Source organism: Ailuropoda melanoleuca, chromosome 1, assembly GCF_002007445.2.
Source record: "Ailuropoda melanoleuca isolate Jingjing chromosome 1, ASM200744v2, whole genome shotgun sequence".
Lineage (NCBI taxonomy): Eukaryota > Metazoa > Chordata > Mammalia > Carnivora > Ursidae > Ailuropoda > Ailuropoda melanoleuca.
In genome coordinates, this window is record NC_048218.1 from 78172834 (window position 1) to 78187007 (window position 14174).

The following is a 14174-nucleotide window of genomic DNA, read 5'->3' on the forward strand; positions in this document are numbered from 1 at the left end:
GCCCCACAGTTGGCTACTCTGGGACCCCCCTTCACTAGGGGCTCTCTCCTAACGTTTGGCATCTTTCTTCCCTACGACAGGCACATGGGGTGAATAGGAGGGCACCCCAGCATCCTGGGGGAGTGCAGAGAGCTGCCTGCCTTCACAGAAGGGGTAGAGGGGGCAGAGTGGGGAGAGGATTGCTTATTTATTTGTTTCCTGGAACACCCTGTTAAGAATCTCAGCAATTGCAGTTAGTGCCCGATCGTTTGGCAGGCAGAGTAGCTTCTCGCCATTCCCAGCTGCACGGGATCTAATTCGCAAATGCACCATCTTGCATTCAACGCTTAAATGGAAAACAAGCAGTCCCGGAAGGGAGGCTGGCGGTCTAACTCTGCAGGCCCATTTCGGAGGTATTTACGTTTCTAGGTCGGTTGACTGGTTGGTGCCATCCCCGGAGAGGACTTCTTTGAGCTCCGACCCTCTCTCATCTCATCTTGGGTCCAGTACCCACTCTGGCGGAGGTTGTAAACTGCAATTAAACAGGGGGAGCAAACGGAATTTGTTTGGGCCTTAGGCCTTGTCGGGATAAAATAGTAACTAAAATCTGTTTGAGAACTCAGATTTTAAAGGGAGATACTGCTTATTCTTCCCCCACTGGAAACCTGGTTAAAGGAAATTAAGGCCTCTCTTAAAGGTAACTAAGATTAGAGGGCTCGGTTTCCGTTTTCTGTGTTTCTGTGGGCCGAACGCCCAGGTCGGTCAGCGAGTTTCTCTCTGGGTGGAATGACGAATTCTTCTCGCCTGAATTCTAAAATGATAACTTTGCTTGGTGCTGCAGCTGCGAACGTCTGGCGCCCGTGGCCCATCCTGGCGGTGGCGTTGAGGGGCGGGGGAAGAAGTAGGGGTGAATGGAGACGGGGGAAGAGCCATGCCTCGATGAAAAGTTGGGAGAGCTGCGAGAAGGAAACGAAACGCGACTCTTCGCGGCTTCTGTCCCTTTAAGTGCTTCACTGACTCAGCTAAGCTTCCCCCTCAGGTCGCGTTTTTTATGAATGAAAAACGTCCTTACATTCATTATATAAACAAGCCTGTGCTGATTGGCCAATGGCCCCCGGTGCATAAATTATGTAAAACAGACCCATGAGGGGGTGGAGAGGGACGCGATACTGACCAATGGGGGCTGGAGTTGATGGGGCGGCTTGGCTGGATTTGCCCGCAGACAGGGTAAACAAGACATGATAGACAGGCGCAGGAGCGGCCTCGGGCCAATGAGAATCAGGTTGAGCTAGGACCGCGGGCCAATGGTGGCAGGCGGAGCAGCAGGCCCCGGGGGGGCCGGGCCAGCGCTCCAGCCTGGTTGGCAGCTGCCGCGCAGAGTCCAGCCGCTGGTGCGCGGAGCGGTTCAGCGTCCCCGGAGCGGTTCGGCCCAGCCATTTGCCCAGGCGCCCAGGCCCGGTGCGCGCGTGCGTGAGCGCGCCTGCGCCCCGGGGCCACTGCAACGGGAGGAGAGAGGCTGCCTCAGGTGAGGGGGCGTCGAGGAGGCAGGGGGGCATCGGAGGGGGTGTCCGGGAACGGGTCCGAAGGGTCCAGCCGGCGAGAGTTCACTGGCTGATTCAGGATCCTCAAAGTCCGGGTTCACTTTCTATCTGCACTGAGCCCCCTCCTCCGAGCTGGCCGCCCCTTCTTCTGGTGGCCCGATCCGGTTCGGTTCTTGGGGGGCATAGGGTGGGGATGGCTAACGGTTCCGGAGCGCTCGGAAAGCTGGTTTCCGCACGTCGCGAGGACGCGCGCCCGGCCGCGAGGTGCGGGGGCTCTCGGGTGGGGATGGGGGGGAGGGACGCGGAGTTGCGGGGCTTTACAATCTCTGGAGGTCTGAGAGCCCGGAGGAGACTTGGAGGCTCGCGAGAAGAGACTCCCGGCGGAGCTTTGCAGTGGGGAGGAGGGGGCGGGAAGCAGCTTGAAGGGGAATATTTGAGAGGTGATGCCCCCCAAAGCACCAGGAGGGGTTAAGTGACATAGGCATGTGCAGCCTCAGGGGTTGGGGGTTGGCCAGGAACTTATGCAGGCCTTGCAAGTTTCAGATTGTGGAAAGTGGACACTCAATCCCCCAACTCCCACCCCCGGCAGCCGGAGGGCGTCAGGCTGCATCGCGATTCTCGAGAAATCGGGGAGCATCAGAGCAGCGGCCTGGGGATAGTGGGGTAGAAAAACGGGTTCGGAGCGGGGAGATAGAGAGATGCTGGAGGCTCTCACTGGATTAGAGATCTGTCCGCATTTTCAGAAGAGAGGAGACCTCTGGAGGGAACCGAACTCCTGGTTGAGTAGGAGTGCCAAGGAGAGATGTTTGGAGCTTTGGGGGGCGGGGGAGCTTTGGGGGTGGTTGGTAGCGCCCGGCGCCGCAGCTCGGTTTTATGAATGTGGATGACTTTATGAATGAAGCGGGTTTCTTTCGTTGGCTCGCTGCTCCCTGCGGCTTTTTTTTTGCCTTCCCTTTTTGTGAATGAAGCATTGAGCTTTCTTCCGAAATCGCTGGGGGTGAGGGGCCTGCGTCGGAGGCTGGGCGTGCGTTGGAAGTGGGGGCGGGGGCTCATCTGAAGGAGTTTTCATGAATGGGGAAGGCTGGGAATTGGGTGGAAGTGTGTCTTGTTTTGTGAATGGGGCCCAGCGCGAGGGATCCAGTTACAGCCTTTACCTGATGTGGCGGCCGCGGCTCGCTCTCCCATTCATAAAACCAGGCCCGCTGCGCGCCGCGGGGGAGGGGCCTCGATCGCGTCGCTGCGCCGCGTTAAAGTTTTCCTGGGGGCACCGGGAAGGGGGGACCACAAAGGAAGTGGTTTAAACTCCCTTAAGGCTTTAAAAAAAAAATTATACTTTGAACAAGATTTTCCTAGCCCTTGAACTCTGAGAGCTGCTTTAAAAATCCTCGATGCCTCTTTCTGGTTCGCGTATGGCAGCTTCTTTTATTTCATTTTTAGAAGGTATTTTTGCTCTTCGTGGTGAAGTCTTTTGCAACGTATTTCATCGTGAGGCTCAGAAATATGTCCCCTTCCGATCTCTTCCCCGTTGTCCCTTTCCCCCATAGACACTGACAGAATTTCTAAGGTCACGATTTAATCTGACAGATTTTGAAGTCTACTACAGAGGACTCATTTTCACGGCAACTCAATGCCGACGTTTCTCAGATTTTGTATACGGGTTGGTGACATTTGAGAAAGAGGCTTTATTCTGATCGTTTAGTGCCGTTTGGAAGGCATGCAGGCAAGCTAGCGGGAGTGTTTTTCTAGGAAATTATGGACTGTGTGCAGTTTTGCTCCTCTCCCACTTTGACTTTGAAAATTTCTGACTAGTTGGGCCAGAGTGTTGAGAGGAGGTTGACCATGAAGGGTTTTCTTGTATCCTCCTCACTTAAGAAAAACAAGTTGGGTGGAATTGCCCACTGAGAAAAAGTTCTCTATATTAAATTTGTATACAAGGTAAACAAAAGGAATTATCCTTAAGCATTTTGCTTTGTTTAGAGCTGGGGTAAATGAAATTACTGTTTTCTCCATTTTGTTGATTTAAATGCATTTCTGTTTGGAGAGTGAAACAAAGGGTTCAGGAAGATGGTACCTTCCTAAAATTGTTACTTTATTCCTCCCAAATTAGAAAATGTTCCCTCCTTTCCATTTTGACCTTCAACCTGTCCTCCTAGCCCCAAGACTTGACACTGCCGAAACAAGTTTAATTATTTTTGTTGTTAAGTTTGGGGAAAATTGAATTCACTATAAGAAACAAACTGAATTTTCTTTACATAGATCTTTTGCTTTTAATACTTTTTAAAGATCTTTGGTAGAGATTCATTTAAAATCTGTGTGATGAAATTTAGTTTCCTTGTTCTATATTACTTTTCATGGCTATTTTATTTACTTTAGAAGTTGGTGATATCACAGATATCTCTGTAAGTTGCCATAGGAATATTTGTGACATTACAGACACTACGTCTGTTTGAACAGAAGAATTAGGTTTTAAGAAAAGAATGTTGTGTGAAGATAAGTATATCTCTGATCGATATATTCCTGGAACTATATATGGTGTCTTACCACTGACCTACAAACTACTTTTAGAAACACTATGTATGTCAAATTCTTAATTGCCAATAATTTGGAATGCTTAAACCCATTTTCTCTACTTGCTGTCACTGTACTGTCAAAAATTAAATTATCTCTTTAAAAAAAAAAAACAAACCCTAGCATTACAAATGCCCTGAAGAATCTTCTACTGGAGAGAATCTTGAAATCACCCTTTATGATGAAAATAAGGGTTTTGGTTTTGGTTTTTATAGGGAACAGATACTAGCAAACTTATGATGTTAATGATTAGAGAGAGAGGGAAGGACAAGGGAGGCCGGCTAGGTAAATGCATTTGACACTAAGTACACTATGAACTTTTGATGCCCTTAAGTACACCTTTAGTCTGTAAAGCTTACACCTGAGTGGGCTTTAAGTACCTCAGAGAAAGTAGTGATTTTGCACAGGCCCTAAAGAAAGAGCAGTAAAAATTACTTCATTTCTCTTCTTTACCCCCTCTCAGTTAAAATCTCCCAAATTCATATTACAGGAGGACCCCATTCCCCTCTGAAATTACTCAATGCTGAAACCTTTCAAAGTGATATTCGAGGCATTGGAAGCACCATGGATGGGTTTTATGATCAGCAAGTCCCTTTTATGGTCCCAGGGGTAAGTTTATGTGGCTTTGGTTTGTTTTGTTCTCCCTCTTCGAATATGAGTCTTCTCCTTATTGGTTTAGTGGCACAACCCCCTTTGACCCCTTTATTACCCTTGAGCCTCCACTGTCTTTTGGCCCCTTTCAGAAATCTCGATCAGAGGAATGTAGAGGGCGGCCTGTGATTGACAGAAAGAGGAAGTTTTTGGACACAGATCTGGCCCATGATTCCGAAGGTAGTGAAACTTTCCCTTTGGTTTGTGGCTTCTTCAGATGGCTCCCTGTGAGAGCTGCATGCAGACTCATTCTCCCTGTTCTCCCCAGCACAAGAGTTCTCATTCTGGTGTCTTCTGTTTTCAATTCCAGAGTTGTTTCAGGATCTCAGTCAACTTCAAGAGGCTTGGTTAGCTGAAGGCAAGTTTCTTGGCTGTCCGATTTTCCATATAAAACATTCTACTGTGCTTTTTAATAAGACTTAAAGGTCTAAAATAAAAATCTCTTTTCCAGCACAAGTTCCTGATGATGAACAGTTTGTCCCAGATTTCCAGTCTGATAACTGTAAGTACCTTTCTGATGGTGGCACATTTGTTCTGAAAGCGTTTGGTCTTGGAACATCCATGTCTGGAAGACTCTTTTCAGCCGTTGCCAGCATATTTGGACAGTGGAATGCATTTAGTTTCTTTTAATAATTCAAAGTTAACCTTCAAAACTTTTGTTCCGTTCCTTATTGGAGTTATTTCTAAAATGCTTTTATTCTATTGCAGGTAAGATTTACTGAACATAATTTCATCCTAAATTTCTTTTTGCCTAAGAATGTGTGAGGCTTCAAGCTCAAAATTATAAATCAATTGACATTATATATATAAGATGTTGGACTTAACATCCATTAACCAGACCTTATTTTACAGTATTTTTTTGTTTGTTTTATAAATTAAGTCCTTGATGCAGATCACGAGTCTGACATTTTTTTCTCTTTTAAAGGTGCAGAAAATAGTTAATGGAAGATTCCAGTTAATTGTGGCTTCACCCAACATGTTGTCAATTTTGTTCTACTTCTAAGTTGACACAGGGTGGTCACAGTGTGACCTGATTTATTCTTATTTTTCGTGTAGTTGTCAGGACTTTATCTTTCAGAGAGGAGTAAAAACTTATTCTAAGTTATTAGAATGGTCATTAAGCGCACCTATCATTGAGTTAAGAAATGCAGTGGGAAGCTCAAAAGATGGTTCTCAGTGCTGGCAAGGGCATGGTTAACTTTGCACTGATCTTTCCGGGCTGTCCTCAACAGGTTTGGGAGCTTTTATGGTCCAGGCAGAGCTATCAAGGACAAAGCCGGCTGATGAAATGTGAGCAGCACAGGGCAGCTCTAGAGAGCATTAGTCACTGGCGAGTGAGCAGGTTTAAGAGAGGCCTGGAGAAAACGCTGCCTCTCTTGAGAGTTGCATCATAGAGAAATTCATGTCTCTTAGTCATAGTTTATAATAGCAAGCACCTGAGCCAGGCAAGGATTCGATTTCTCATTTTGCACCAACAAATTCTTCCCAGCTTTGTTTCATCTTGTGTGTGTGTGTGTGCGCGTGTGTTTATATGTGTAAATGCCACGGGGGAGAAAGGGTATCTTTGTATCTAAGTAAAAGCTGGCTGTTCTAAGTCATTAGATGAAAGACCAGAGGTACCAGCTAAACATTCTTTAAGGATAGACGTCCTATTCAAGGCACAATGCCATGAAGCTTTAAAAGGGAATGAACTGTAACCTGCAAATACATAGTTACCTTACCAATGTCCCAGCTTGCTATAGTTTTTCTATAGGAAAGTAAATGCATGTTAATTATTGCCCTTTGATTGCTTTCAAGTGATTGGGAAGCTTGCCACTAAAAGGCTAAATAAAGATAACCCAAATATCGTGTGTGCTTGTGTGCGTCTGTGTGTGTGTGTGTTGCAAGATAAAAGACGGGATTTGTAATCCCACTTTGTTCTGTGTTGACAATTTGGCCCAGCCTTTCCCGTTCCTGCTTGGAGCAGCATAAACTGCAGTCTGTTTGGGAGGTGGCTTTCTTGGCAGAAGTCCTTTGAAATGCTTTTATGACACTTTTGTTTGTTTCTCTGTAACCCAAAGAGTTAAAAGGGAGTTGAGATGATTGCATTCAAATTGATTTCATGTGCTGAAGCAAAGGTATGCTCTTTCGAGAAAGATGTCAGTAAACAAGATTTATATTTGGAGAGATGTTTATCTGCAGGAATAGGCTAACGTGAAGGAATCAATAAATGTGTTTTGGCTCTTTAGAAATAATTCCCATTCAGCCAATAGAATGTGCTAAATTCTTTCATTAAATTGCAATACCTACCCTAAAATGGAGATGCTTTGAGAGATCTTTCTGCTTACCAAGTGTGATGTGTTTTTTACTTTGTTTGCTTTTTGCTTTAACTTCTTAAGGTTGAGCTTTTCTGTCCTTTAAGGATAAAACAGATGGTTGAGTAGCCTCAAAAAGTGTTTTAATAATTCTTTCCCCTTCTCTGACTCCAATTTCTGGAGATGGAGCTTTAAGAAGGAGGGCTTCAAATAGATCAGCTTGCCTGAGAGGTTAAGTAAGAGTGCAAGTATGGGGTGGTATGTTCCTGAGCCGTTCATCCTTACTGTTATGTGTGACTGGTTGGACTGCAGTTGTGACGGGCACTGTAGATGCATGGGAGCTGGCAGCACCGGGGGCTGGCAACGCTGGGGGCTGGGCAGACTTCTCTGTGAGCACATCTCTCAGCCTTGGATTGAGGATCAGCTTTCACTGCAGTCACCTTCTGGAAGAGCCCATGATTATTCCAGGGGAGGGGAAGAAACTCATTCAAATTTAATAAAACCTTATGAGTTGATTTGAATCAGCCAATCAATGAACTGTAAACCAAACTTGCACTTGCCCAGGAAAGCAAACCTTTTCCCTGTAGTAGCAAAAGCATTTGTAACAAATATTCTTCTGTGGCCTGCCACACTGATTATAATCTGTCCTTTTAATGATTTGATTAATTTTCCTGTGTGTATTTGTGTGTGTGGGGATGCAGAGTGTGTGTGTGTGTGTGTGTGTGTGTGTGTGTGATTTTGAGAAAAAGAAATACTAAGTAATGTAATTTTTACCTTAGAATGTCAGTTTTGAAGATCATGACTTACTTTTTTCAGTAAGTGCCATGAGCTCAGCTTCTAAAGAGATTATATTTTGTAAGTTTTCCAGATTTGGGTTCCTACCCATAGGCATCTATCCAGAAGTGTGATTTGAATAAATGAAACCATTGTTCTTATAAGTCTTATAGAAACGCCCAGCTTACTTCTAGCTATATAGACTTCACCTTATCTCACAAATACAGACATTAGCAAAGTATCCCCCCATCTGGAAACTCTTAAAGGTCAAATTCAAGGCAACAGAAAGTACGACCTATAGACGTAGGGGTTCGGCCAGTGCCCACCATTGTCCCCTGGTCCTGAGAAGTAACCTTGAAGATCCCAGATTGTTTGGGCTGCAGGTCCCTTGTAGAGATAGTCTTCCCAACCCCTTCATTTTACAGGGGGGATAATATAAGGTCCAGGTAACTGGAGAGACTGACTGGTGGTTTGGGGCAAATGTGAGGGGTTAGGTGAAATGAGAAAAAGAAATTATAAAATATTATCCTTAAAGAAGCTTTCACGGAGCTGTAGAGCCAGGGGGTACTGGCATGTGCAGGTGTGGTCCAGGCTTTCCCTCATGATTTCAAAAACCTAGAGCCAGCCCTCAGGAAGGACTTAGGGAGACTGTTGACCACCCAGTTTGACACCTCAGTTCTCTTCATTCCATGATCCTGAAAAACTTCTTAAATATTTGGTGCTTCAAGTTTTTCCATCTAGAATTTGGAAGAGACCTATGAAACAAAAATTATAAAACTGACATCTTTCCTATAAGACATACTAGTGTACATACAGATAAAACTGTGTGTGTGTGTATCTTGTATAATATAAATATGTGTATGTATATATATCCATATAAATGTGTGTATAGCTAAATAATGTGTATTAATACAGAGCTACAAACCTGGAAATCTGGGTCAGTGGTTAGATGTGCATACATTTTTACTTTACATTTTCATAGAATTAACTACAAATCAAAACCATGGATAAGACTGGAACTCAAAGTGCTTAGGTTTGGGGAAGGGGAGCTTACATTAATTTTTCTGGACTGACTTGGCACTTAAGGGTATTACTAGATTTTAGAATATATAAATAGCATTTTTAAATGCAGATTTCAGTTCTAATTTTCTTTTAATCTCACTCATTTGTTTCAGTTGTGATATTGTGAAAATTTACCTGTCAGCATCTTGGATAACAAAAATATTTTACACTGGGGAAAAGGCATGATAAAAATCTTATTTTAAAACCATGGCCTCCATAGCTAATATAATTTAGAGAACTGTTTGAAAATCCAAATGACCTTATTTTCCCCTTGAAGTGTTCTTTTTTAGATCTCTGTTTCAAAAAGAATGGACCGATTGGAGGAAGTACTAGCAATTTCCTAAGGACTGGCTAATTAACTGATAAAATCGACTTTTCATAAATACATTGTAATAGGTGGCTCGGGAAATAGAATTAACTGTTATGGCAGCCCTTGAGCCTAAAACACATTGATCTTAATCCTGTTTTAATATGAGATTATTCAACTGGACTTTTTTTTTTTTTAATCTACATATGAAGTTGACAGTAGAGGCAGAGCCTTCCTTTTGGAGAGAGCACATCCTTTGGGGCCCAGTTTGGAGCAAAACTCTTAAGTTTACTTGCTCTGTGGTCTTGGACCATTTCTATTTGAAAAGATGGTCCCAAAGTCTTTTTGTTTGGAAGGTAGGAAAGTAACCGTAGGCACTTGGAAAATGAGAGATGTGAGGGAGTCCAGGCTATCAGTTTGTCCTTTTTGAGAGCCAGAAGTTCTGAAGGTAGGAGAAGACAGAGGAGTGCTGCTAAGAGTTGGGGGGTGAGGGGGGGGGAGGGATGTGGAGGGGAGAGGTCATTTGACTCCAGGCTACAGTGTATCTTTCAAAGTCTTTGTTAGCCCACTACCTTACCACTGAGAGGGTGCTAAGTGACTTGAAATCCTTCCTGTTTTGATAGCCTCCAAGATCCTTAGACCAGGACTCTTAAGGATCCAAGACCTACAGTCCCCGTTTATTTAAGAGAGCCATATGTTCACACAAAATCTATTTTCTCTAACTTTAATTCAGTTAGGCTTATTAAAAACAATGAATTTTTCTCTTCCTCTTTGATGTCTTTCTGCTCTTAGCCCTTTAATAAAACCCAGTAACCTTTCCAGTCCTTTGTGTTTGGCAAGAACTTGGGGAATTGCATGTGCGTCTGCCCCCAGATGATCACTTACGTAGATTCCAGAGGTAACAAAATCCTAGTATCACTCAAGAAATTACCATCTACCCTGTTTTCAGCATTCTTTACTTTCATAAGATTAAGACATGGGTGGCCCGAGAAAGCTGAGGATTTGTATTATCTGCCATTTCTACCAGCTAGGAGAATCATTGTTTTCATTTCAGTCTCAGAAAAAATGTTCATGGTGGTGGGCTTGGGGGCGTGTGAGTCTCTACCAAGAGACTGTACCATCCACATGTTACTCGAGTTCTAATGGTGGTAAAGTATGTCCAGCCTCCGAGGCGGACAGCCCCCTCTCAGGCACATGGCTGCCCTTGAGGCAGCTTGGGCCCCATCTGTGCCCTGGCACAGTGTGCGTCTCCACTTGGAATCCGAGGAGCTCGGAGTCTTGTCATGCTGCAGCTCCCAGCTCTTGGACTGGCGCCAGGCATGCTGATGCCAGGACCGGATTAGGTTGCTTTTTTAAAAATTCATTTTGTGAACTCATCAAGCTCATTTAACAGAGGCTTTGGTCGTCAGTTTCTATCATTGTCCCAGCCCTGTAAGAGGCTCAGCTTAAAGGAGGGGCAAAATACTAGGTCCCTAGTGTATATGCGGGTGGGCGCCTATGAGAGAGAGAGAGAGAGAGAGAGTGTGTGTGTGTGTGTGTGTGTCCGTAACCACAATGTAAGTACTCCTTTAGGCTTGGCAGAGGAGTAGCAGCTCTTCTTAGGGAGAAGAGCCCCCACAAAGCAAATAAAGGGGGCTCCCCTGCCCAGAATGAGGAAGCATCAATGGAAAGTTGCAGCCCAGGGCACAAAGACTCCCGGGAGCAGGATAAGATCTAGCTATCAAGAGGCCAGGAGTTTGCCACTGGTCTGCAGAGCAGCCAAGGCATTGCATGGAGATTCTGTGGTCAGAAAAGCTATAGAGAAACGCTTCCGTGTGGCCATCTGAGTTCACTAGTGTTGGGGGGGGGGGTGGAGGCGGTGCAGGCACTGAGAAGAGGTAAATAGAAGATATTTGAAAGTAGCCAAATATGTTATGAAAAAAGGAAACAACCCAAGAGCTAGTTTATCTTCAGGATTTGATTTTCACAAAGTAGTATGCATTTCTTGAAATAAACTCTGGCTGTCAGACTGCCTTCATCAGATCTTAAGGGTAATTATTGAAGATTTGAAAAAATCTCTAAGAAACCAAACCAGTTTTTAGCCTTGTACTTTGCGTTGTCCTTGGAGTAGATTTCACCCGCCAAACCCAAGATATCCACGCTCTTCCCTTTTGATGTCTCATGGGCATGGGCGGGGGTGGGGGGGAAGGGGGGATTATAAACCTTTCAAGCCGGATGTGAAGCCGGTAAAGGAACTGTGAAGTTGTTCATAATAGGTAGCTCGCACCCTCCCCCCCGCTGCAGCCAGAGAATCCAGTAGTGTCTCTGGAGACCCTCTCCCTTGGGGAGGATGCCAGGTGGCTCCCCCCATGTAGCTATTGGCAGTGAATGGAAAAGCAAGGAGTCTGGAAAGGCTGACTTCCATAGAGAGCTGTCCTCTAATGCAAACCAGCTTGCCTGGGGGCAGGAGAAATACCAGTGAAGTCTTTTTCTCTCAGCTGGTAGCTACAGTCAGATTCCGAACCAGGCAGCACAGGATAGTTTGCTGTTTGCCTTTTTTGCCAGAGGGCACTTGCCGACCTTACTTGGAGCGGACTGGCACATCCTTGCGGATTTCAGCCGGGTCTTGGCCATCTGAATCTCTGGGAGGGTGCAGAGCGGGCAGGCGCGCCTGCAGTGTCTGAATTTCTTACATAAACACAGCGCACTGGGCGAGCAAGCGTCCCTGTGGCGACAGCTGGGCTCTGCTCCATCTGCCCCAGCGAGCTGAGCTGCTGAGTCCCCCTCTTGCTTGAATGGAGCATTCCAAATTGGTTGTGAATGGAGGGCGGGGCTCCCTTGCAGACTTTTTCAATGAATAACCAGACCCTATTGTGCAGCCTGTGGAAAAACAACCAACTCAAACAACACTGGGACTGTTAGAAATATGCTTGTGATTGGCAGCTTGGAGAACCTCCAAAATTAGTTTCCTTTGGCTTCCCTGCTGCTCCCTGTTCTCCGAGCCTGGGCTTAATGAGCCTGGGCTTAATGGGGTTCCAGTTTCCTTTTAAGTGCTGGCTTTAACCCTGCCACTGCCAGGAGGATGGTCTGGGCTTCTGGGGTAGGGCTGCTACTGACCAGTGAGGCCACCCCCCCTTTTTTTCCTCCCGTTTTACTGGAGCTGTCTAAAGGGGCGGCTAATAGAAGAGGGTGGTTTAGCTTCCCTGGAGAGAGAAGTGTTGAGACTTGATCTGAGGATATGACCCTTTTATCTCCCGCTTGCCATGGGGCTGTGGCTTTAGCTCCCATGGAAGATTCCTGCCCGCTCTTCCCCTGCAAGCTCCAGCCTCGACTCCAGGCCTGAGGAGCGGGTGTTTGCCGCCGCGCAGAGAGCTCTTGGTTAGGCTTACATTTTGACTCGGGAATGACAAAGCTGTAATTTCCCTATTCCTTGGCCTTCTCTGTCCTGTTTAATTTCCCACTGTGGTCGGATACATGTCATTTTAAAATGATACTTCCCAGACTGTTACTCAGCTACGGGGGAGCCTCGCTCTGGCTGTGACCCTTCCGCAGGGCACTCAGCAAATGCCTTGCCTCCTCAAATGAACGTCCCAGGAAGTACCAGAAGGAACCCGGCCTCTAAGCAGCCCCCAAACCAGAGCGGCTTCACCCCAGATGAGGCCAGGTCCTAGGGATACGCTCGCCTCTGTCGCACCCACTGGAAACATCCTCCACTGTCTTGGCCAACAGCTCACAGACACACCCCGAAGGGGCCGTATGGGCTAGACCAGGGCCATGGGATGAGCATGAAAAGGACAGTCAACAAGCAAAACAAAACTTAATAATACTGATTCAGTGCAGCTTCCTCAAGGTTTTAAAGAGCTCTTTTGAGAGCTCACACCTGAAATGAGGCTCTTTGCATTTATGTTTTGCTATAAGGTGTTTTTTTTTCCTGAAATATTTCCTTTGCTATAAATTGGGCCTGCAAGAATTTCTTCCTTTCCCTATTAAAAAAAGAACAGGTCTGGGCAGATTGTCCTTTTGTGAGAGTTTGAAACCTCTCAGGAGGTAACCCTAGATATCAGCTGTGTAAGAGGATGCTGACATTTGCGCTTTTCCAGAGGGGCTGAGGAGGACTTCAGCTTCCAGAAACACTTCTCAGCTGAGTGCCTGGAAAGGCTTTGTGACTGCCTGAAAGGGCACTTAATGGGGGTCCTTTATACTTTTCCCATAGAAAAGGTAGAATCCAAGAAGGGGCTGTTCTTCTATGGGGGCTGCCCTGCCCACAGTAAGGACCTGATCCTGGAATGCCCACCCCAAGTGTCCTAATCAGAATCTTAATGGGGGAATAACTTAGTGTAGTGATCGCTTCCCTGTGCCTGAGGGGTTCCTCAGGTCAGAAGATTTCTGCCCCTCAACTCCTTTTTCATTCCTTTCCCTCTCCACGGAATCTTTCTTGAGGAATAAGGAGAAAGCCACAGAGGGCTTTAATGTCATCTCTCTTGACAAATACTCAACTTCGTCCCAGCTGCCTGATTTACATTCCTGTTAAAACAGGAAACAATCTCTCCAAAAGCAGAGAACCCCTGTGTTCTGTTTCTCTCTGTCTGCTGCAGCCCTAGCCCTGAGCTCTGCACGTAGTCAGTACTTGGTGAATGTATTTTGCATTCCACATTCTCTGTCAGGTTCCCTTCCCACCCCAGCTTTCAACAGCCCCCAACACCAGCTTCTAACTGTTCAGAGAAGCAGAGGATCTCAAAACCAGAGTTCTGAGAGTCCTTGGGATGACCTTAGAGATAAATAGGAAAAAAATAGGACTAGTTCTCATTTTCTGATTCCTCCTTTAAGCACATACACAAGCCAAGTCTTCATCGGCTGCATTTAGACTTTGTGCAGCTAATGCTATGTTTCCCAGTAAGACTGCATGTGCTAGAGAACAAGTCACGGTGTAGACACCCTTGACACATTTGCCGAGTTTCTGCTTTTAGGAGAAGGAGGGCCATAAATAGAGGAATGGTTCTCAGAGAAGCTGATTTCCCT

The 14174-nt window shown here is 45.8% G+C and overlaps 1 protein-coding gene across 1 annotated transcript in view; it reads left to right on the forward strand.

Moving 5' to 3' along the window:
• The first annotated feature begins 1333 nt into the window (after positions 1-1333).
• The window catches only part of ETV5 (ETS variant transcription factor 5), a 57070-nt gene continuing 44229 nt past the window's right edge, over positions 1334-14174 (forward strand). The window contains exons 1-5 of the mRNA XM_034661583.1: positions 1334-1504; positions 4579-4697; positions 4832-4919; positions 5050-5097; positions 5191-5241. Coding sequence (XP_034517474.1) covers positions 4653-4697; positions 4832-4919; positions 5050-5097; positions 5191-5241 — 232 coding nt within the window. The 5' untranslated portion in view covers positions 1334-1504; positions 4579-4652. The remainder of the gene's footprint in view (positions 1505-4578; positions 4698-4831; positions 4920-5049; positions 5098-5190; positions 5242-14174) is intronic.